The following is a 25,966-nucleotide window of genomic DNA, read 5'->3' as shown; positions in this document are numbered from 1 at the left end:
CCTGGAAGACCCAAGAACTATATTATATCAGAGTTATCAGAACATGCTGGAAAACAATCATTTATGAGCTCTAAGTGGGAATGCCTGGAATCCATGGTGTTTATGCAGGATGCATGACACACATTGTTCAACATATGCAAGGCCTGTCCTGAAGGTATTTCATGGAATTAAAAAAAAAAAAAAATCAGTCAATACTAGCCAACATACTGACCACCCCCATTCATTTGACCTTATTCCCTTATGATTTCAGGTTGTGGGAGTACCTAAAGAGCATCCATATACCATGATGCAGTATTTACTCTCATTGACTGGAAGGGTAGATCACTCACTGTGTGACTGCCATTCCTTCTAACATGCTACCATCGGCTATTGAAAGCACTGGGATATGCATGGAACATATGTTTACAAACACTTTCTTTTTCTTAGGTGGAGGGAGTAGGGCAAATTTGTACAGACATAATATCCAGTGGTACGATAGTCACCAATGTGCGAAAAAAAAAAAAACCATAACAGAAACATAGATACTCTATTTTGTAATGGCGTCCATCAGCAACACTTTTTTTCTTTCTTAAGACAATGGTGCAGTTTCTGCCACTGGTGGGGAATATGTGAACTCCCCCTGCCATTCTAGGCTTTTGGTTATATTTAAACCAGATTCCATTGTCATGCTTCAGAGAGCTCTGAATAGAGATATCTTAATTATAAGGATCCTATACTTGTGATTATTACTACTTAAAAAATTTTGCTATTTGCAAATATCCACATAAAAAAAGTGTTTTCATTTGATAAATTATTCATTACTATTCATTAGTAGAGGCACATGATACAAGAAAGCAAGTTTATAGAGCATCAGCAAACACACAAAAAAAAAAAAAAAACCCTTCCCATTTCACCCATCCATTTGCTCCAAAAGTTTGTCCAGTTCTTTCTTGAATTTATGTTATTATATGTTGTTATTTTTGGTTTTTAGGAGCATTAGCAACTACGGCCATATTGCTCCGGGGATATGCAGTGGTCATTCCCTGACCTTTCCGCATCCTCCATATTTGGTGGTCATGGGCTCGAACCCCGGTCTAATCAAGAAGCATGTGCTATGCGCTGCTGCTCCTGCCCAACTGGCTACGGAGGCGCCCTTGAATTTATGTAAGCAACAACTTCTATAGCTACAGATGGAAGTTTGTTCCATCAATCGACCACCCGCTGGCTAAAGGCAAATTTCCGCACATCTATTCTATACTGTCTTTCCTCAATTTGAATTTATGCCCCTTCAAGTGCATAATCTGAGCAAGAGGAAGAATTCCATCAGCATTGAGCTTGCTCAAACCATTAAAGGCCTTATACACCTCAATCAGATTGCATCACAGGTGCCTAGTTTCCACACTCCTCAATTTGCAGAGCTTAATAAGCTTTTCTTGGTAAGAGCAACCTTTTGTTCCTCCTCACCAATCTCATTGCTCTTCTTTGTACTCATTCCAGCAGCTCTACATACTTCCTAAAATGAGGGCTCCAGACATGTATGCAGTACACAAGATGTGGACTGACCATTGCTTTATAGAAAGGTATAATCATCTCCTTATCTTTGCTAGAAAAATTCCTATATATCATTGACAAAACCCCCATGTGCTGCTCTGGCAGTCTGTGTGCACTGCTCAGAAAATTTCATATCTAAGTTCCTTAAATGGTGGCATCAGACAGGAAAATGTAAGTAATTTTCGTGTCCCCCCTCTATTTCCGTCGCTAATGGAGCTAAAATTTTAAAAATCACATTAACTATGCGTTATTCGATGCTTATCAAAGGAAAGCTATTGCGATTGAAATCTATCATTTATTTTTGTGTTAAAATTAGTTCAAAATCTTTTTTTTTGTTGCACTTCAATTTATTGAACTTCAAGAGCATGCTTCTTTTTACTAAGTAACTCTCCTTTTAGTGGCAAAACGGTTGCTAAATAGTTAGTTAATAATTCTATAAAGATCATTTATAAATTTTGCGACAAGAAATAATTTTTAACAATTTTCAAAGCTGAGGTTGTCCCGGCAAGGAGGTACTCAGAGAGCCAGTGTTGAGGTGGCGGTGGTGGGGAGGCACTTGTGCAGAGTCTTGCAGGGCCCTCACCTGCCAGTCGCTTCTCCCCCAAGACTTTAATCGCTTCTGCAGGAAGAAGTCTGAGTCTCTTCTCCCACTCTTGGTATTCACAACAACTGGAAAGACTCAAATAGACAACGTTTTTGTTATTTCCTAAGTTTTAGGCCAAGCTGGGGTACTAGAAACTTTTTTTCAGTTACATAAAGCTCTCTATTTGAGATACTACACTAACGACAATTCGTGTCATCCTGAGTGCCCGGCACTCAGTAGTTGACCGATTTATTTACTTATTTTATTCACATTTTACTTATTTTTCTTTATATACTTGAATAATAAATTTATACTTAATAAACTGTGTTAATATACTAAATTTGTTGTTCTTATTCCAAAAACATTACTACGAAAGTAACTATCAGGAAAAAAAAAAATTTTAAGTGTACTTTTCATATCCTTTTAATTTTCAATTTTTCCTGATAGTAAAGAAGCAACCGGCACCTATTTTTTTTACAAAGAAAGCACTGGTACTACCCTAGCTGGATGATGTTTGGATAGACTGCAGGAGTGGATGGTGTTCAGAAGAATGGTAGATCCTGGCATTTTTTCATTGAGTACTGTCAACCAGCAGTTCAGGTAGGGCACAGGAACTGATATTACTACAAGGACAACATAATAGGGAGCTGCATAGCATCAGTTTTTATGGAAGTGTTGCAGTACCCAAACCAAACATTGCAGCATCAACTTGCCTGGTGCACAGCCCACTGTAATTGATCCCCGGAATGTTGAAAAGCTGTTATGAAGTGATTTGTGTATATGGTTTTTTGATCTTATAGCTGTCTTTAGACCTGCTGGATGCCTGTAAAGCATTATTTACCAGAGGGTGCTTTATTATCTCTGAAATTTGGAGGAAGCAGTCATAATCATTTGATGTTAGACAAATGAAACAGAAATCCAGAGATGGAAAAATCCTAGGTAAGTTAATGTTTGAAAGCATACCACACTGGTAAACAGTTGAGTGGATTAAAGACCACACTGGTGCAGTGTGGACTTTACATCATGCCTGGGCACAGAACCAGGCGGCAGCTGCCCAGGTGTTGACTGTTCCCTGGTGGTGAAGTGGCCTAGAATTTCTACACTATCACAAAGAACAAAGGTGGAGATGGGCTATTGCTTTGGAGCTAGACCATGACATGTGTGCGCGCGCGCGTGCACACACACACACACACACACACACACACACACACACACACACACACACACACACACGTGCATGCACTCACCCCCCTAGATGATGTGAATGGAAATGTATATATAATTGTATATAAATCTTCTATGTAAGTTTTGTATATATATGAATGTATGTAAACTGTGTGAATTAATAAAAAAAATGTTTTTAGAGAACTCCTGCATTTTGGGGAGGAAAAAGTAATTTTTTTTTTTACATATTTTGACCGAAAAAAATTACCTGTTTTAATTCTTCTTATAGTTACTCATTTTCCAGCTTTTTGAAAGTCAGAAGTTGCAGCTATGTATAGCAAACATATTACTACTACATTAATTTTTGAGACTACATTGTAAAAACACTATTTTTATATCTATGAACAGATAATGGTATTCTGCTGTTGCTCTTACTCATAGATATAACTGAAATTAGCCAATGGAATGCATATAATATGCTGCTGGATTGTAAGTATGGTAAGCAAAAACAATTGGGCATTTTAATGGACTGCTTTGGCTGCTAAAAACAAAAAAAAAAGAAGAAAAAAATAAACTCTGTAACTATAAATTTACAAAGAGCCTTCCCCTTTGTAAAGGCCCAGAAGTGAAGAAAATCTTTTACTGAGATAAAAATTTCCCTTTTGGAAACTTAGTTCTGTACTGTATTATTGTCTGAAGTCATTATTTGGTGATGACTAAGAATAAAAGACGCTATTCAGAAAATTTAAGGTATTGGAAACTTCATGTATATTTTAGAATAGCTGCTGTGTTCTTTTGCCTCTTTTCCCCAGAGAAGTGTACAATGGGTCCCTCTTTTCGGCATTCCACTTCTTGGTGTTCCGCTAATGCTGCGGTTTTCAATTGCATCCATATTCATTATGTTCGGTGCTTGTCCCAATGCATTGGCGCCTCCGTAGCCAGGTGGGAAGGAGCAGCAGTGCGTAGCACACGCTTCTTGATTAGACCGGGGTTCGAGCCCGTCACCACCAAATACGGAGGATGCGGAAAGGTCAGGGAATGACCACCACATTTCCCAGAGCAGTATGGCCTTAGTTGCTAATGCTCCTAAAAATCAAATAACAAACAAACAGCTTGATGCATTCAGCAGCCGAGTCCAAGAAGGGTATCAGGTGCCATTTTATTGTCAGTGATTTCAGTCTGTTTACAGGATATGATATTGTAAACATGTTATTAGGTTTTTATATGCATTTGCAAGTGAAAGAAAGCTGTTCCACTTTTTGGCGATTTTTGCTTTTTGGCAGGGGGTCTGGAACCTAACCTGCCATACAAGTGGGGAGCCTTATGTACATAAGTTTGCCTCTTAGGGTATTTGTTACATAGTTTTCATCTCTCACATTGTGAGATTACCACAAGTTGCTTTGGGGCTACAATACAGTTAGTAACATTTCCTGAAAAAGGGAATTATAATGTTATTGCCCTTCCCAAACAGATATTTTGATGATTATTCTCATCTCATTGGTGTGATACCAGGGACACATCAGTGTAGCCCAGTGAGAAAAATGAGAAATAACAAAAATGTATGGAATGGCAACTTATAAATTTATGATAGTTAAACCTCAAATCAGCCTCCCAGCTCTGAGGTGATGATCACAGAAACTGCTACTTGGTAAACAGGTACAACCTTATAGGTATATATAACATTATATTACTTTTTTGGGGTAAGTATGCTTATTTGTTATGCAACACCAAAATTAACAGTCTCATAATCTCAGATATCATCAAAGCCATGTAAAAAAGATTTTGGACCTTTTCTTTTTTTCTTAAAACAAATTTTGTTGCTTTTGCCTATTTTTCCAAAGTAGTATATGTTGATTGTTGCTGCCTTTTTAAATAATAGGTAGTCTGTTAATAAAATTTATAATGAATAATTAAATATAAAGAGAGGTGTAATAAATACATACTTTTTTAATTTTTTTGTATTAAGTTCTATTGCTTACACATATCTTGGAAACTTTTACTAAATGATATTAGTCACATATTTCATAAATCTTTGATGTTTTTATTTAATGAAATGAGGCTATCTTGTAACTTTTTATATAAAATAAACTTTCTCTCTCCACACACACACACACAGGATGTCTCAAAAATACATGGCATAACTTCAGGAATGAGTTCCTCATATGTAGACAATAAAAATATTTTATATCAACATAGTTCCGGAAATGGTTGGTTTCCGAGTTTTGAAGGCCTGTCTATGACACTTAACTGTTCACATCACCTTATAATAATTGTTCAGAATATCCACTTTCTGCCTGAATCGACGGCTCTCATGGACTCAAGAAGACAATGTCAAATTCCTGGCATGTTTCGTATTGTCTCACAACCTGCCACAATTCGATTGTGGAGAGTTTCCACATCAGCTACCGGAGTTGAATACACCAATGACTTTAAATGGTCCCACAAGAAGAAATCTAGTGGGCTTAAATCAGTGAGTGTGGAGGCCAGGCAGTTGGTCCACCTCTACCTATCAACCGACCAGGAAACCTTCGATTCAGGTAATTGCGGGCTAGGTGGCTGCAATGTGTGGGAGCGCCATTGTGCATGAAGTGTGCTTGTTGACGAATGATCAGTGGTGCGTCGTCCAAGAAATCAGGCATGTTGTTTTCCAGAAAGTTTCTGTACGCCTGCCCTGTGAGTTTGTTTGGAAGTACATGGGGCTCAAATAACTTATCACCAAAAACACCTGCCCAGATGTTGAGGCTGTACCGCTGTTGGTGATGTGATGGAAGAATTGCATGTGGGTTTTCCTCAGCCCATACATACATGCTGATTGTGAAAGTTTTGGATTCTGTCTCGTGTGAACTGTGCTTCATCTGTGAATATCACTAAGGCAGGAAAGTGAGGAGTTGTACCACACTGCTACAAGAACCACTGGCAGAACATAACTTGCACAGGGTAATCTGCTGATGACAAGGCCTGTACCCATTGCAGATGGTAAGGATACAGTTGGTGTTCTCACAACACTCTCCAAATAGTCGAACGTTGAACAGCCAGTTGCAATGCTATTCTGCGTGTGCCGATTCCAGGAGTGGCATGCACAACATCCAAAATCTCCTCCTCTACTTCAGGAGTCGTAGATCTTGGTCGTCCTCTGTTGGCAGCACGAGGTGTAAAGATCCCATGTTTACAAAGGTGCCGATGGATACCTCAAACATTTTCCTGTATGGACATCTTCGCTCTGGGAACCTTTCATGGTACAAACAACAAGCCTCCAGAGCATTGCCATCCACCAAACCGTACATAAAGTGCATATCCGCTTGCTCCTGATTTGAGTACATGGTCGGAATGGAAAATCACCAGATTCTGTCAGTACTTTGCGATGAAGGAAATCACCTGCGGGAGATAAGACATTGTTTGTTATTTGGCTTTTAGGAGCATTAGCAACTAAGACCATATTGCTCCAGGATATGCGGCGGTCATTCCCTGACCTTTCCGCATCCTCCGTATTTGGTGGTGACGGGCTCGAACCCCGGTCTAATCAAGAAGCATGTGTTACACACTGCTGCTCCTTCCCACCTGGCTATGGAGGCGCCCCAGATAAGACATTCTGGTTAATAACTCGGGAACCAAGCATTTCTGGAACTATGTTGATATAAAATATTTTTATTGTCTACATATGAGGAACTTATTCCAGAAGTTATGCTGTGTATTTTTGAGACACCCTGTATATGTGTGTGTGTGTATATATATATATATATATATATTTTTTTTTGTTTTTTTCATTTGTTACGACATTATTTTTCTAGCCCAAAAAGACTGGCGTCTGAATCATATACATCAGTTCACAGTTCTCCTGTACACTGTAAAGATCTTGTCAAGCAAGGTAAAGTGTTAGTTTTGTTCATTCTTATTCTATTAGCAGGCATATTCATACTACAGCAGCAAAGCAAAAACTTCAGGGTAGCAAGAACGCTTTGGCTCTGAAGAGAACTGCTATTGGCAGTTCTCTTTTGAATCAGGGTTTTATGTAGTGCTCTACTTGTTGCTATTTGATTTGTACTTGCTAGAGGGACATGATACAGCCAGAAGGGATGTTTGTCTCTTTTCATGCACACGATGCAAGGAAATTAAAATGAAAATTTTGAATTCTGAAGAGCTTATAGTAATAGTATTTGCATATAGTGCAAGGAAGCCAAAGGCTTTCGCTGCACTGGCAAAAAATAAATAAAAATAAACAAGTAAATTTTAAAAAAATTATATGCTTCCCTCCTCACACAAGTAACTATCCAGTTGACCTTTGAATTTATTCAAACTGTCAACCCCAACTACCTGCGAGGACAACTTGTTACAGAAAATCAATGACTCGCTGGGTAAAAGAAAACTTCCTACAATCTAATCTAAACCTTTACCTCTGTAATTTGAATTTATATCCCCTTCATTTATTTTACAAATCCCTCTCAGAGCCTTATAAATCTTAATCCAGTCACCTCTGAGTTGCCTGGCTGCCAAGCTCTGTAGCTCACATAATCGGAGTCTTTCCTCATACCGTTGTCATTCTGATGATCTCACCATTTGAGTTGCCTGTCATTGGACTCTTTCAAGAAGCTCAATATCTTTTTTCAGATGAAGTCTCTATACTTGAACACAGTATTCCAAATATGATCTTACAATTGTCTTATACAATGGGATTATGACCTCCCTATCTCTACTGGATAACATTCAATAAATCATCAATATGGGCTTTCCTGGCTGCCTGCTTACACTGTCCAGAAAAATATCAGCTTTGTTACCATATTGTAACTCCCAGATCCCTTTCCTCCCCAAGTGTAAGACCTTGCATTTAGCAGCATTAAAACATAGCTGCCACTTCTCTGACCATCTTTGAAGTCTGTTCAAGTCATCCTGAAGGAGTGTTGCTTGGCACCGATCATTAATGACTCTAACCAATCTTTGTCATGTGCAAATTTTAACATCATGACTGCTATTCTTTTGTTGATGTCATTTATGAAAATAAGAAACTACACTGTTTCAAGAAGTGATCCTTGAGGGACCTCATTCCTGACATTGCACCAATCTGAAGAATATCCATTAATCACAACCCTATGCCTTTGGCCCTGCAGTCACCCAGCAATCCATCTTAGAATCTTACCTGTAATCTCAGCCTGTTCAAGCTTATACAGTAATCTCTTTTTAGGGACTGAATAAAATGCTTTGCTAAAATGCAAATAAACTACGTCAAAATTGTTCCCTAAATCCAGCTCATGAGTAACCATGTCGACAAAGCCTACTAAGGTCGCTCAGCCCATTCAGATGATTTTTTCCCTAACAAAACTATGTTGTGTCTTTCAGAATGCTATATCTATCTAAATGTCCCTGGATTGCACTCTTAATCATTGCCTCTAAGATTTTTCCTACCACCAAAGTCAGACTAACTGGTTAGCAGTTACCAGCTTCATTCTTAGAACTGCTTTTATGTATTGGCAATATATTGGCACTTCTCCAATTCAAAGTAATCTCCCATGAGTCCCAAATTCCCTCATAATTAACCTCAATAGTTCAATACACTCCCTCACGCTACAAGACTACAGGGTAATTGCCGTCAACTCTGGGAACCATAGTTGCCCTTATGCTCAAATGTTTTTCTAATAAAAAAATCATCTGTAATTACGACATCACTAATTTCAAAGACTCAGCCTCACTCGTACAGCCTCTTCTTGCCATGAAGGGTTTTTCTTCAGTAAAGACTGATGCAAAGTACCTATTCAGTTCATCCTCAATATCAGCTTTGTTATCTAAGACTTTCTCACACCTGCAAAGCAAAACTGTCTAGTCTGATTAGCTTTCTTCTTTGTTGTATTCACATACATGAAAAATTCCTTGTCCCCACTCTTTTCTCTCTTAGCCAGTGCTTTCTCTTACCCAGCCTTGGCCTCCCTAACATTATTTGTGGTACTATTACAGATCAGCTTGTACCTGTTGTAGACTTCAGCACTTTTCATTGCTCTGTAACTGTCCCATGCTATCTTTTTCTGTTCTATTTGGCCAGCCAGCCAGCACCATAGTCATCTATTTCAGCATCCGTCTCTTACAGTATTTTCTTAAAAGTATGGCTTCTGTGATTTTTGCTTAAAAAATAGTGTTCAGTGCTTATAGGGAGGTGCACAGGCGACATCAATGGTGTTGTTTGTTTGGTTGGGTTTCAACCGGGATGCGACGTGTGCTGTATTAGGGGTGCCACCGTGGAGTACGGTGCAATAGGGGCCTCCAACACACACACACACACTTGTTGCTGTTTTAATGGTTTCAAGGCTGATTGTACTGGCGCTGAGGTTGCTCAGCCCGTTCATTTCCATGGCCGTGGCCCCCAGGTTGAATTCGGCTGTTCCTATTGTTAATTTGAGGTCCAGTTGTGGAGTTTTTCAGTTGCGGGGCACTCTTTGTGGAGTGGTGTCACCATGGCACTGGTTTTGGTGTTTTCAGTGCAGGGCTCCCAGCGGGTCTGGGACCTGGCACACATGGGGTTCCCACATGTTTCTGGGTGCATTGGGGGTGGTCAGGGCTCTCTGAATGTATAGTTCTCCTTTTGCCAGTCATTGCTGACTGGGGACATTTGTGCGAGGGTCTCTCATTGTGACTGTTGGCCTCGTCTTGCTCTCATTTTGATGTTTCGTATGTGTGATAGCCTGGAGTGGGGTGGTGCGCTTCTTCTCTGGGCGAGTCTTGGCCACAGATCTTTTAGTGTTTTCATCCTTGTTTATTATTTTTAAAAGAATTTTTGATCCATGTTCTAGATTGGGGTGGGTGTCGACAGTTGAGCCTTTATGCTATGATCCTCATTTAGTCTAGTTTGTACACGGTACTTTAGGACTTCTATTAATTACCTAGAGAGAGATGTTATTCTAATTCACAATATATTATTGAAACACAAAATGGAAGTGAGCAATATTTCATTCAAGATTAATAACAACATTAAAATATCTGTTATAATTCAGTTTCTTAATTCTTTAAAATGTTAATTCTTTTATATCCTAGAAACCAATCACCCTTATGAAATGAAAAAATATAAATACTTTCAATTAATATGTTCATTATCTGTCAAAATGTTGATACAGTTTAGATCCTTTGTGAGGTGAGAAGCAGGGTCAAGGATATTAGAACTCTTGTACTTTCTGTGACTTGGAGTAGATTAAAATCATCCAGGTAATTTTAAAAAACCCATCCAAATCAAAATATTGGCACTTTTCCAATTCAAAGTAATCTCCCGAGTCCCAAGATTCCCTTATAATTAGCCTCAATAGTTCAATACACTCCCTCGCACTCTCCCTCAAAACTACAGGGTAATTGCCATCAACTCTGGGAGCCTTTGCCTTTGCTCAAAAGTTTTTCTAATAAAAAATCATCTGTAATTATGACATCACTAATTTCATATGGCTCAGCCTCACTCACACAGCCTCTTCTTGCCATGAAGGGTCTTTCTTCAGTAAAGACCGATTCAAAGTACCTATTCAATTCATCCTCAGTATCAGCTTTGTTATCTAATACTTTCCCACAGCTGCAAACTGGTCTAGTCTGATTAGCTTTCTTCTTTGTTGTATTCACATACAACATAATACCACAAATAATGTTAGGGAGGCCAAGGCCTCCCTAACATTATTTGTGGTACCATTACAGATCAGCTTGTACCTGTTGTAGGCTTCAGCACCTTTCATTGCTCTGTAACTGTCCCATGCTATCTTTTTCTGTTCTATTTGGCCAGCCAGCTCCATAGTCATCTATTTCAGCATCCTTCTCCTGCAATATTTTCTTAAAGGTCACAAAAGTTGCATATTCATTGTACTTTGGCTGCAAGATCGGTGACCAAGAATAAAATTGGGCTCCACATATCTGTTGTATTACTTGTACAACGAACTTAAGGCTGTGGTTATATGGCAAGCTGAGAGCATTACCTTTTGCCATCCCTATGGTGTGGTGCGAGCCCAAGAATCATTTCGAAGACTGCTATTTCTGCATGACAAAAATAAAAGGTATTTCCAAAAAGAGCAATTACTGCATCAAATATCTAAATATCCCATCAGCAATTAGGCCAGTGCCACACAGTAAAGAACTGCCAGTACTTGTGCCACCAAAATCTTGGAGTATTGGAAATATTGATGAAGGTACAGAAGAAATTGTTTTACCAGATGTCTCGGAATCATGTACTTCACATGATTTGGACTAAGAGCCAGAAAAAGAAAAGGCCCTACACTACATTGAACAAGAAGAATTAAGCGACTTGATCAAAGACCAGGTGGTAGATGATTTTCATCAACCGGTGAAATACCACCACTTTGCTTATTGGAGGCTTGAAGTGGTGAAACCCATGTTTAGTCTCTAGAGCAAAGTTTCCGGCAAACCCCCCCCCCCCCAATTCTCCCTCAACCCATGCACGGTACTAAGTACTATAGGTTTTGATACCTTTTGTGTTTGGGGTTTTCATAAAAAAAAAAAAAAAAAACCCAAAGAGAAGGCTGAATTACTTAGATTCAGACTATAGCGGCGCTTCCGTAGCCAGGTGGGCAGGAGAAGCAGTGCGTAGCACACGCTTCTTGATGTAGACCGGGGTTTGAGCCCGTGCCCACCAAATACGGAGGATGCGGAAAGGTCAGAGAATGACCACCGCATATCCCCGGAGCAATATGGCCTTAGTTGCTAATGCTCCTAAAAACCAAAATAACAAACAAACAAACAAACAACAACAGACTACAACAGTGGAACTTACTCACCAAAGGTACAAACATTACAATATACCGTAAGCGAAATGAAGAGTTTTCAAGATATTTTGCAATGGAAAACAATGTGTGTCTGCAAAGATGTCTTGGTCTTATGTGCGAACTGAACATTGATTACAATACCTCTGAATGGTGTTTGTTCATTGATGCGTCAAAGCTAAGTTTGAAAGCAGTATTGCTTCATAATGTAAATACTTTACCATTAATTCCTCTTATTCTTGCTGTTGGCCTGAAAGAAACTTATGATAGTATGTCCCAGATTCTTGCTGCTATATGTTACAATGACTATGGTTGGAATATTTGTGGTGATCTCAAAGTGATTGGACTGCTTATTGGGTTGCAAGGTGGTTTCACTAAATACTGTTGTTTCCTGTGTTTGTGGGATAGTCGTGCAACAGCCAAACACTATGTTGTACAATGCCAGGACAAGAGAGATGAATATATTCCCAGCAAAAGCAATGTAAAGTATGTTCCATTGGTTGATCCACAAAAGGTTTTTCTTCCCCCTTTACAGATCAAGCTTGGACTGATTAAGAATTTCACTAAGGCACTGGATAAAGAAAGCAGAGGATTTGCATATTTACTGAAAATGTTTCCAAATTTATCTCATGCAAAGCTGAAGGAAGGAATTTTCATACATCCTCAAATAAGAAAGCTCCTAAAAGATGAAGAATTTCAAAGAAAACTGAATGATGTTGAACAGGCTGCATGCAGATCTTTCGAGGCTGGAGTACACAGATTCCTCCAAAAGAGAACTGTGAGCAACTGGTGACAAACTTGCCCAAATGTTACAAGAACATGGGGTGCCGAAGTCATTGAAAATGCATTTCCTTCATTCCCACTGGATTTTTTCCCTGAAAACTTAGCAGATGTCAGTGATGAACAAGGAGAGCGCTTCCACCAGGGCATATCTGCAATGGAAAAACGATACCAAGGTTGCTGGGACTCTGCCATGATGGGAGATTACTGTTGGTTCCTTAAACTGGAAAGCAATCTGGAGTGTAAAAGGAAATCATTGAGTCGGAAACATGACTAAGTAACATATATTGTATGTAACAATTACAACCATGCATGCTGATATTGTATAAAAACAAGGTATTTAAAAAATGGATGTATCTTTTGATGTAGATGTGACAGAAAAAAAAAAGATTGATATTTTCATAATTAGGACATTTAATTTTGTTCAGAATAACCAACTTTCGCTCCAGAGGTATGACGAAAAAAAAAATTTGTTGGGTAGTGTAATCAAACATAAAAATAAATTTTTTTATTATTCTTCCTATTAAAGTCGCTCCTCCTCAGCATTTGAATTTACTGTAGCTGACGTTCCTGCTGCTTCTGTGACTAGCTTTGAAGTTGAGTTTCTCTGACTTTTTTCTTGAAGAAGAAGAAGGCTAACTTCATGTGCTTGCCATCATGAATCTTTGTCTCTCATTTTTTTTTTTTTTTTTTATGTGAACCCCAAACAAGAGAGGTATTAGAACCTATAGTACTTAGTACCATGCTTGGGTTGGAGATTGAGAAGACGAAAGAAGATATTTGTTGACATTGGACTTGAACTTCTGTAGATTGTAATTTTCAGGAAATATGTGTGAAGGAAGGTTGTTCCAGAAAACAGCAGTTGAATGAATAAATGAGGAAGATGAAAAGTTGGTTCTGTGGGTTTGACGTTGGACAGTAAATGGATGTTGGCTGGTGGCGGCACGTGTTCGGACTGTTTTGAAAGAGAGAGCGGGAATTATAGAAGCTAATTCAGAAGAACAGTGCCCGTGGAAGTATCTGTAGAAGAGGCATGCAGCAGAAACAGTGCGTCTATGAGACAGCGAGTGGAGAGACTCTGTTAGAGATGAATCATTAATTAACCTAACTGCCCTCTTCTGAATGGAATCAAGAAGCCTGAGAGAGGTTTTGGGGGCACAACCCCAGATGTGGGAACAATATTCCATGGCAGGGCGGATTTGCAATTTATACAGAGTGAGCAGCTGTTTTGAAGAAAAGTAATGCTGGGAACGAAAGAGAAAACCAAGTTTTTTAGATGCAGAGGAAGCAATATTTGTAATTTGATTGTGCCAAGAGAGATTAGAAGTCAGGGTAACCCCCAAAAGAGATATATCCTTTTGCCTAGAAATTGGAGTGTCACTAAAGATAAGCATAGGAGCAGAAGAATCGTTTTTGCGAGATATAAGACAAGACTGAGTTTTAGAAGGGTTGAAATCAACTAAGTTGTCTTTGCCCCACTGGAGAATTACCTGAAGATCGGCAATTAAGGAATTGGTAGCAGATTTTCGAGAAGTTGAAGCTGATTGAGCAGGACAAGGTTTCTCAAAATGGAAAGTTGAATGCAACGTGCTATCATCGGCAAAACTATGGATAGGATTTCCAGTCAATGGAAGAAGGTCATTGATATACAAGAGGAAAAGAGTGGGGGAAAGAACTGAACCTTGGTGGACACCGGCATTAGTGGAGAAGTTAGAAGACAGAGAGCCATCAACCATCACCCTCAGTGACCGATCAGAGAGAAAACTGGATAACCAATTACTAAAAACAGTTGGCAAACCATAAGATGGAAGCTTGTTTAGAAGACCTTTATGCCAAACACGATCAAAAGCCTTTGAGATGTCAAGAGTAACTACTTGTGTTTCACCGAACCTTTCCATTGAATTAGTCCACAAATGGGTAACATAAGCCAGAATATCACCAGTGGATCGACACTGATGGAATCCATACTGGTGATCGTTGATCAGACAGAAGGTTTCTAGGTAGTTTAAGAGTTGGCGGTTAATTGATTTCTCCGTTACTTTAGAAAGAATAGAAGTAATTGCAATGGGACGATAATTGGATGGGAGGGATTTGTCACCCTTTTTAGGAACTGGCTGGATATGAGCAAATTTCCAAGCAGAAGGAAAAACACCTTTGGAATAAGAAAGTGAAAAAAGGCTGCAAAGAATAGGAGTAAGTTCAGGAGCACAGGTTTTGAGAATAAGTGGAGAAATACCATCAGGACCTGGAGCTTTCTTAGCATCGAGATTCATCAAAATCCTTCTGATATCCTTTTGACGGAAGACCACAGGAGGCATTGAATGGAGCGTGTTAGGAATGGTGGGAGGTGTTTTACCAAGATCATTAATACATGAGCTGGAAGAAAAATCGGATGCTAGCAAGTCAGCTTTATCCTTGGCTGAAGTGACAACAGAGCCATCTGGTTTGGACAGAGGTGGGAGCAGAGATGGGGAAAAGTTGTGGCCAATAGCTTTGGCAAGAGACCAGAATGCTCGGCTACCATTAGGGCAAGAAGCAAGTTTTCTACTCTTAGCCTGTTCAAACTCTAGTTTGGACTGATTAATAACTGCTTTACAATTGTTGCGAGCTTTGGTGTAGGCAGAAAATGAAACTGAAGAATTAGAGACAAGCCAATTACGATATGCAACATTTTTCTCTTGGACAGCCTTAGCACATTTATTGGAAAACCAAGGTTTAGATAAAGGACGAGATTTTAAAGTGGAGTGTGGGATAAAGGATTCCATTCCTGCAAGAATAATTTCGCTGACACGATCTGAGCAAACGTTGACATCAGAACTTTTGAAACAGTAATCTGACCAAGGAAAAGATGAAAAGAAGTCTCGCAGGTCATTCCATTTTGCATTCTTGTAATGCCAAACAACACGAGGTTGGGAATAGCCATGAGATAAAGGTTCCATTGGAGAAGAGACAATCACCAAGTTGTGATCTGAAGTGCCTAAAGGAGCTCTCACTTCGACCATGTACTTGGAAGGGTTGTTTGTGAGAAAAAGATCAAGCGTATTGGCTGTATGATTAGGATTGTCCGGTATTCTTGTAGGTAAATGAACAATCTGTGCTAGGTCATTAGTAATTGCAAAAGCCTCAGCATCTCGACCTGCTGGGTCGGTGTGACTAGAAAACGGAAGCCAGCTGGGGTTGTGAACATTAAAATCACCAAGGAAAATTACCTCACTGTTAGGAAAGTTGGACTGGAGAAAGTCAAGTTGCAACGAGAGGAAGTCAAAGAGCTCCAAGTGATTAGTGGAGTTGGGAGAACGGTAGAGACAACAGATGAATTTGACACAATGAGGTAGAGAGATTTTAAGCCAGAGAAGATCAAAGAGAGGAGATTCCAAATTGCCAAGTCTCTGACAGGGAATATCAGAACGGACATATGCACAAGTACCACCTTTGAGGCGAAAGGAATCATACAGTGAATAATTTGGGCATCTGAGATGAGCAGTAGTTGAATCAACCGATAACTGAGATTCTGTCAGAAAAAGTACATGAGGTTTGGCAGACTGCAAGTGGAAATGGACATCGTTGAGATTAGAATTGAGACCACGTATATTTGTGAAATGAATTAGGAAGTCCTTGGGAGGTTTAGATCTTTTCGCAGATAAGCTTGCTCTATTAGTTTGACAATTCATGGTGTATTCAATAGTAAGAAAAAGTGGGTGGGACATGCTGTATGAAGTAATGAAATTTTTGGATATGGCGTACATGTGGTAAGAATATACCCAGATCCTTGACATAACGTGGCCTCGACAATGCTCCCCGCATACACACTACTCGGACTCCCTCCAGTCACTATCTGGCAAAGTAGAGGTAGCAAGATTATACACTAGCTGATCCGGAAGCCTCCTAGAGAGTTACCAATAGGTCTGGTCCGGTGTACTAACTAACGGCCGGCCTGCGAACACCGTTTTAGAGCTGTACCTCGAAATGTAAGGAATATTGGATCTCGCCACGACGTTCATCATAACCTCAAAAGTCATTAATCATACTGCATGACGGAAGAGATAGGGAAGGGTTGACCGGAACTTAGCTCTAGAGACTAAACATGGGTTTCACCACTTCAAGCCTCCAATAAGCAAAGTGGTGGTATTTCACTGGTTGATGAGAGTCATCTTCCACCTAGTACTGCCTGGTAACATAGAGGGGCGGCGTTCCTCCATGTGGTGTGGGTGCCACACCTCGACCCCTGCTTACGTTGGTTCACACCTGGGTGGTCACCCACCATGTACTTGTGCATGGGGGTTATACCCAGGATTACTAACAGTCCCACCATCGTGAAGGTGTAAGCAGAGGATTTGGCTGTCACAGACCGTCCGGACTTCGCCGAAATTGGGTCCACTTGACTTGAGTGTCACCCGAATATCAGTTCCATCAGCGTTTTAGACTCCCAGGTAGCAAGTACAGCTTGTCTGGCATATCTGAGAGAATGTCTGTGACAACCTCAAGGACCAGATCATGATAGCAAGACAAACTTTATCAGTCGTGTTACTTAGCAGAACGATCAGGCAGGTGATCACAACTCTGCACAATGCCTGTTAATTCACCAGCAAGCTTAAAAACACCCTAAGATTCTTTGTTGTTAAGCTGTTTTCTTCTGTTGGGCCTGTCTTCATCTTCCATGATCTCTTCATCAAATGCCTGCCTATTCAGTTCAGCCAATTCTTCATTAGTTAAGGGCTGTGAGTGTGACTCAAGCAGCTCTTTAACATCTTCCTCCTCAACATTATCAAAAGCTTGCCTTGCCAAAGACACCAGCTCCTTCAGAAGTTTCAAAACAAGTAAAGTCATGCACAGCTTCAGGATAAATGTTCTTCCAAACACTGTTCATACATCTGTCACTTCATTCCATGCCTTACCAATAATGTACACTGCATCAATGTACCTGATGTTAAAGCTCTTCCAAAACTCCTGAACAGTTGGTTTGCCTTCACCATCAGTCTGATGGTGAGGGTGAAGCTTTCAAAATGATCTTAAATAGTAACCTTTAAAATTTGCTATGACACCATAGGCTAAATGAGTGAAGTAGTTCGTGGTGGCAGAAACACAATTTTTTTTTATGTTTGGACACAAAGCTTCAAAGTCTGTGTCATGGGATGGATCATTATCCAACAACAGAAAAATCTTAAACGACAAATTTTCGTGTTGACAATAAAGTTTTAGTTCAGGAACAAGACTTTCTACAAACCAGTTATGGAAGATTTGCCTTGTAATCCAAGCCTTTCTCTGGGATTTCCAGGTCACAGGGAGGTGAGATTTCACATAATTTGTCATGGTCCTAGAAGTCTAACTGTGATACATGAGTAGTGACTTAAGCTTCTTTCCTCCATTTGCATTCCCCCCAAGTAAAAGTGTTAAGTGGTCTTTGGAGGCTCTAAACCCTGGAGCACTTTTTTTCATGGATTGAAATGTACATTTTGGATGGCATTCTCTTCCAGTAGAGGCCAGTTTCATCCACATTAAAAACTTGTCTAGAGTAGTCGTAAACCTTCTTCCTCTACAATCCTAGAAAAAAGTCTGTGCAAATGCAGATGCCCCTTCGGTGTCTGCACTTGCTGCCTCACCTTGTAGTCCCATATTTTTAAATCCATAATGGGATTGAAACCTATGAAACCAGCCATGACTCACACTAAAAGTTTCACTTTCTGAAGCTAAACACACTCCCTCACTTTTTAACAAAATCATAAAGGCTGAGGGCTTTCTCCCCAATAAGACCAAAACTTACTGGAGTATTTTGCTTGTGCAAATCTTCAAACCATGTTGAAAGCAACTTCTCCATTTTTTTTATAACACTACTCCTCTGCCTGGAAATTTTAATTGTAGAATGTTGGGTTATATACTGTGCTTAGCTCATTATCTCCCCAGCATTTTTGATAATCGTATGCTGTTGTTGACAGTAAGTCAAGACACCAAGCAATATCAACAGCTCTTTCACCACTTGGCACCTCCGTAGCCATGTGGGAAGCAGCAGCAGTGCGTAGCACACCCTTCTTGATTAGACCGGGGTTCGAGCCCGTCACCACCAAATACGGAGGATGCGGAAAGGTCAGGGAATGACCACTGCATATCCTGGAGCAATATGGCCTTAGTTGCTAATGCTCCTAAAAACCAAAATAATAACAACTTTCACCACTTATACTTTGCTTAATTGCTTCTATTTTAATATCTAAAGTTACATCATGTCACCTTTTCACTGCATTAGGCAACTTTCCTCAATATTTTCCATTCGTGATGAAGAATTAGTGAAAGTTTATTTTCTAGAATTTACTATTTATTTATTATTTACATTTTTATTTCATTATATATTCTCTAAAATATCTAACATATAGGTTAGTGCAAAAGAATGATTAAAATGATGCTTTTGCACTAACCTATATGTTAGCCATACTACCTCGTAGCATGAGGCCTTTGCCCTTAAATATTTTATAGTCTATATTCTCTAAAACTATGATTTACAATACCGTGTAGTATACAGTAATGGCTATACAGTTTTGTAAAATTTATTTGTTGTATTAAATATTTAATACATTACATTAATACATTTATTAACATGAGAGACTGCTTCTACAGGGATGGGATACACTTAAATAGAAAGGGTGCAAGAATATTTGCTGATGCTATCGAGGCAGTGTTAGGTGGGTCGGAAAATGGCTAGCTTGGGGGGATTCACAGACTAAAAGGTTAAATGTAGCTGCATGCAGAGGTGAAGGTGATTCTTGCACTACTTCTATTAGAATAAGCAGGGGCTTGGAGCGAGGATTGCTGGGGGTTTCTGGGACTGATGGCAGTCATCGTGAAACAGGTGGGTATATGGGGTGTGTTAGGGTAACTAAGAATAAGAATAGGTGCATGTATACCAATGCTAGAAGTATAGTAAATAAATTTGATGAATTTGAAGTGTTGGTCAAGACATCAAAGGTGGATATTGTTGGGATATCAGAGACCTGGTGTCATACAGATATTAGGAATGCAGAATTGGAATTTGGGGAGTACAATGTGTATAGAAAGGATAGGAAGGGAAGAGGTGTTATGCTGTTAATTAAGAAAAACATAAAATCGAAAGAAGTGCATCCAGTTGATATAGATGAACAGTGCACTGTTGAGTCAGTTTGGTGTAACATAAGCACTACGAAAGCAGAAATAAGAGTAGGAGTGTGTTATAGGCCTAATGACTCGAATGAGTACAATGAACAATTGTACAGAGAAATAGAGTGGGCTAGTAAAACAGAATGTCTTATAATGGGGGATTTTAACTTTCCAGATATTGACTGGAACTTGTGGGTTGGTCACTTGCACACTAGTAAAACTTTTGTGAATTTATCGGATGATTGTTTTCTGCAGCAGCATGTTCGAGAGGCAGCCAGAGAGGGTAATACTCTTGATCTGGTTATCAGCAGTGATCATTCGTCTATTAAGAATTTGTAGATAAAGGAACCACTAAGGTGGCAGTGATGTGGGATTTACTTAAAGGTATAATTACCATCAGGGGTAAAGGAAAGGGTTTTTGCTTCCATAAAGGTGAGTACAGTGGGATCAACTGATGATGTTACCAACAGAAAATTCTAAGTGGGAAGCATTCAAGGAATTAATCGTGGAAGCTACTAAAAGTTTCATACCTATTAAGAAATATTGTTCAAGTTTTAGGCCTAAATGGTTATCAAATGAACTAATGAGACTTGTGACAGAGAAGAAAAATGCATGGGATGCATATAAATTATCAGGTGACACAGAAGCCTATGGCAGATATAAGCTAGTCTATAATCAAGTCACGAAGGAGGTTAGACAGGCGAAGCCAGATTGCGAGCAATCTTTGGCAAAGGATGCTAAGAAAAATACCAAGGATTTCTTTACTTATATAAAATCTAAAGAAGGGGATGAATCTGATTGGTCCACTTGATATCGATGGTTCGACTGTTGATGATCTTGCTCAGATAGCAAACAAACTGAATGAGTATTTTGCATCTACATTCACACATGAGGAGTTATTAAGGTTTGAAAATGGCAGAAGGTTATCAAATTGTAGCAGGGTGCATAATGATTTTGTAATAACTGAGAGCAAAGTGGAGGAGAAATTGTTGAAGTTAAACATAAGAAAGGCACGTGGGGTGGATGGGATCTATCCAGTTATATTAAAGGAGGTGGAAAAGGAAGTAAGCAAATCCTTAGCCATAATTATGAGAGAATCCTTGGACTCAGGGGAAGTCCCTATGGACTGAAGATGAGCAAATGTATTCCCAATTCGCAAAGGGGGGGATCGAAGGGTGACACAAGTAATTACAGACCAGTTAGTTTAACTTCTGTTCCGGGTAAAATATTGGAGTCACTGGTTAAAGATGCATTTCAGGATCATCTAGACAAGACTGCAACAATAATTCAGACACAGCATGGGTTTGTTAAGGGAAAGTCTTGTCTGATAAATTTGATTGGTTATTATGATGTGGTTACAAAGGAACTGGATGCAAAAAATAATTTTGATATCATATATTTGGATTTCAGGAAAGCTTTTGACACTTTGCACATCGAAGACTACTGTTCAAATTGGAGCAGAATGGTATTAAGGGTAAATTGCTACAATGGATAAAAGGATGGTTGAGTGAGAGAGGACAGAGCGTGGTAATCAATGGGTGCTGCTCTTCGTGGACTAAAGTTATTAGTGGAGTCCCACAGGGTGCAGCGTTGGGTCCACTGTTGTTTTGTATATTTATCAATGCTATTGATGAAGGTATATCAGGCTTAGTGTTGAAGTTTGCAGATGATACAAAGGTTGGCAGGGTTGTTAATGACAGTAATTGCAGTGTGCTGCTGCAACAGGATCTAGAAAATGTGGGCAGATAGGCTGAGAAGTGGCAACTGAAGTTTAACCTTGACAAATGCAAAGTATTGCATATGGGTAGAAGTAACCCCAGAGAAACGTACCAACTGTGTGGTACTACACTTAAGGTGGTAGAAAATGAAAATGACCTGGGAGTAATTGTGCAGTCAGATATGAAGTTTTCTGAGCAATGCAGCAGGCTGCCAGGGCAGATCATGGGGTTTTGTTAATGATATATAGAAATTTTGCTAGCAGGGAAAAGGAGGTGATTGTATAAGGCAATGGTCAGGCCATGCCTTGAGTACTGTGTACAGGTCTGGAGGCCTCATTTTAGGAACGATGAGAAGGGCAACAATATTGGTGAGGGGAATGAAGGGATCCTCTTACCAAGAGAGCCTTAAGCTCTGTAAATTGCAGTGGCTGGAGACTAGGCATATGCGAGGTGATCTGATTGAAGTGTATAAGGCCTTGAATGGGTTGAGCGCGCTGAATATTGATGGGATTCTTCCACTTGTTCAGATTACGATCCTAAGGGGGTATAAATTCAAATGTAGAATAGATGTGTGGAAATTTGCCTTCAGCCAGCGGGTGGTTAATTGCTGGAACAAAATTCCATCTGTCATTGTGGAGGTTGATAGGTTAAATAAATTTAAGGATGAGCTGGACAAACATTTAGAGAGAATTGTTTTGAAAAAATTTTTTTTTTTTTTTGGCTGATGCTGCATAAGCTCATACACTTGCTTTCTTGCATCACATGCCACTACTACTACTTCATACTTATTACTGTACCTATGTTTTGATACATACTGCATATATTTTTACATTTTATATACAGTATGTAATTATGAATTTAAATACAGAAGGAGAAAGAGAAGGTTCGAGGGAAATATAAATGTATGTTCCTGTTCAAAAAGGCGTAAGTGCGAATGTATAATTACCATCGCTAATTTCGCGCCGATGTATCTGGAATGACGTATATTGAGGGCCCTCTGTACACATACATTCTCCTCAGGTCCCACACAGTTAACTTATACTTTAACAAGGTTAAAGTATAAGCTAACTCTCAAGGAAAACAATATTTGAACGTTACACAAACTTTTCCTCACACTTCTACCACTATGATTTCAATAAACTTTTTGTATTTTGGGTTTATAGAAAGAAAAAATAAAATCAATTTCATTTCTGTTTACCTATTTCTCATACCATCCCTAACATATAACGATTGTTTTATTGGGGGTGAATACTAAACTTCTGGATGTCTGAATTCAGACATCCAGAAGTTTTCGTTGTAGATTAAATTTAATTAAATTAAAATTTTCATTATAACTTGAATTTACCTCCTCAGAATATTAGAATAAATAACCACCTAAACTCTTTTCTTTCTTTCAGTGCTGTAAACTGTTGAATGAAGATTGTTGATGTAGAAATATTAGAATATTATACTGTTGTTTGTTAAAATATTCAACACCCATTGAATCAGGATTCTGTTTCATCTTCAGAGAGTATATGCAACATTATGCTGTGGGGGAATGGAATTGATCGACCTGTGAACCTTCCTTTTCCATTCAAGACTAAAGAAATCGCTGCTATTGGACTAGGTGGGAAACAGATAATAGTGGTTACAAAAGAAGGTCGTATTGTTATTTGGGAGGTATGTTGGTAAGCACTCATATTCTCCTATGTGGAATTAAGGAAATTAATTATTTTAAGCAAACCGTAAAAAATTATTTGAAATGTACTCTGAAATTTTGAGAAGCATTATTTTTACATGCTTGATTTAATGGACAAACTAGTGCAAGAATAGCATATTCTTTGACACAAAATCCATTGTGTTTAACCCTAAGGTTATATTTGAAGAATGAATTCTGCCCTCCTATTTTTATTACAAAATAAGCCAGTGATGTGAATAGAATATATACAGGACCAGTGATGTGAATAGAAAATATTCTTGGATAACAAGAATATTCTCAAACATGACAGTATCCTTCAAAAGGATACTGTCATGTTTGAGAATATATGCAATACATTGCATATAGTGTGCCAAAGCACACTATATGCAACGTCAGAGCCAAAAGGAATCTTGGATGCACTTTACTTCCTCTATATCCCAGGCTGCTAGTGCAAAAGTAACCTGAGATAAAATTAAGAAAACTAAGGGAAAAATCTATCATATCCTTCAATGATCCTATAGCACAGTGGATACCTGACTGCAGTTGCAAATACTCCAAGGGAAATATTTTCAAAAATCTCTGCAATAACGTCATTCTCCTCAATTTACTAAAAAGAGAAAAGTGAAAAATGTACATTAAACTTCTCTTCAAAAAGGGTTTGAACTGTACAATGACCTTTTTATATAGGAAGAGTTAGCACTCATTCTCCCTAAAGCAAATAGTGCAGGGCCAGATGATATCCACTATGAAATGATAAATCGCCTTTAAATACAATCTAAAGATAATCTTCTAATTTGATTTAATAGAATTTTTCTTGGCAAAGAATTTTCAGATTTCCGAAGGAAAGCAATCATTCTTTCCTTCTTAAAGCCAGGAAAAGATCCTAGAAGTCCAAATGACTATCATCTCATCACTCTGACAAGTTGTTTGTGCAAGGTCCTGGAAATAATGGCCAGTGCTCATCCTATATGACATTTTGGAGCAAATGGTCTCTTTTCCAGAATACAGTGCAGTTGAAGAAACAGGTTGCAAAGAAACAGGCCCACTTGGGATCATTTAATTGAACTCAAAATGTATATTCATGATACTTTTTTAAATCAAAGCATCTGGTATTAGTTTTCTTTTTCTATCAAGAAAAGTATATGACACAGCTTGAGATTTGGCATATTGCAAAACCTCCATAAAAGTGGTCTTAGTAGCCACCTTCCTGTTTTTATTAAAAACTTCCTACTTAATTGCCAGTTTCAAGTTAATGTAGGATTCACACTTTCTCGAGTGTTTTGCCAAAACAAAGGAGTTTCATAAGGATCCATTCTTAGTGCCACACTTTTTGCTATCAAAATAAACTCCATTACAGAACAACTTCTGCCAGCTCTAAACAATGCCCTTCACATTGATGATGTTATCATATTTTGTCATTACTGAAATATGACAAAATAAGCTAGCTCCCCCCCCTCCTCCAATGTAAGCAGTTTTTGTATTGTACTTTTAAATTGAAATCCCTGCCTGACATTCCACATGGGCATTAATTTTTGAGTCACAATGGAAAAATCTCTTTTAATACCTGTCAGACTGTAGCCAACTCTTTGGTATTCCAATCCATGTGCTGTTAAATGAACTAAATATGACAATACACAACATTGCTCAGTGACCAAAGCTACCCCTCCTGCCCTGGCAAGCTCAGCTTCTAGTTCTCTCTCAAGATCTAGGGGAAGGTTGTCATGCCACCATCTGTCTACCAGCAACTGTTTGCAGTACATCAAGCATACTGCATCAGATTGCCTGTAATCAAGCATAGACCAAAATGGGATCTGGCCTGTGCAAAGTTCAAAGAGAGGAAGTTGTTCTTGCTCAGATCCACCTAATCACAGTGATCTGACACTTTTTTTTTTGAGGGCAGGTGACCCATCTATGTCTGAGAATTATGAAACTATTTTAACCATTTTAGATTAACCATAAGATTTTGGATGACAATGTCTGACATTTTATAGTCCGTTAATTTATACACACACATTTAAATTTATACTTTTATATTTTTGATATTTATCTTACTAATTTATATTTATCTTTTTGATATGGTAACTTGTTTATAGGTTACCATAAATGTATTATTGTTTATATTTTTACTTATCGAGATTTTTGAAATTTGACTTACTGATTTTTACTGAGAGCAAAAATCAAGAAAGAACAAAAGAAATTGGTCAAGTCAACTAAAGTGAAGAAGATTGACACTAACCAACTATTGAAAAATTGTGAAAACTTTGAATTAGAACTGTCTAGTTGTTTTCGTGTGCTACAAGACCTTCCTGACACATATTTCAGCCAGTAATAACAAAGTCATCGAGACTATTGTACACACTGCTTATGCCCTGTCTACTGTAAAACAAGAAAAACCAACTAGAGTATCAAAAGAAACAATTGCCATGATGAAGAAGCAATGAGAAATGAAGCAAAGTGGTAACATAAGAAACAAGGTAGACTATACAGAAATGTGAAAGACCATAAGAAAGCACATAAAAGAAGAATTGCACAAGTTCAACATTGATCTCATCAGAACACTAGAAAATGAAGAGCTAAAGAAAGCAAAACAAAAAATGATTACATACAAAAGCCAGATGTTTACTTTGAAGCTTGGGGATGGCACAACAACAAAACCCAACAG

At 38.7% G+C, this 25,966-nt stretch overlaps 1 protein-coding gene across 2 annotated transcripts in view; it reads left to right on the top strand.

Moving 5' to 3' along the window:
- Window positions 1-25,966, top strand: part of LOC150079036 (serine/threonine-protein kinase Nek8-like) — a 266,092-nt gene that overhangs the window by 114,000 nt on the left and 126,126 nt on the right. For both annotated transcript variants that reach the window (XM_090384054.1, XM_090384055.1), the window contains exons 8-9: window positions 7,066-7,142; window positions 23,134-23,285. In XM_090384054.1, coding sequence (XP_090240180.1) covers window positions 7,066-7,142; window positions 23,134-23,285 — 229 coding nt within the window. The remainder of the gene's footprint in view (window positions 1-7,065; window positions 7,143-23,133; window positions 23,286-25,966) is intronic.

This window comes from Mastigoproctus giganteus, chromosome 10, assembly GCF_048544385.1.
Source record: "Mastigoproctus giganteus isolate SK-2022 chromosome 10, ASM4854438v1, whole genome shotgun sequence".
NCBI classification, from domain to species: Eukaryota; Metazoa; Arthropoda; class Arachnida; order Uropygi; family Thelyphonidae; genus Mastigoproctus; species Mastigoproctus giganteus.
This window is presented reverse-complemented; position numbering and strand designations above follow the sequence as displayed.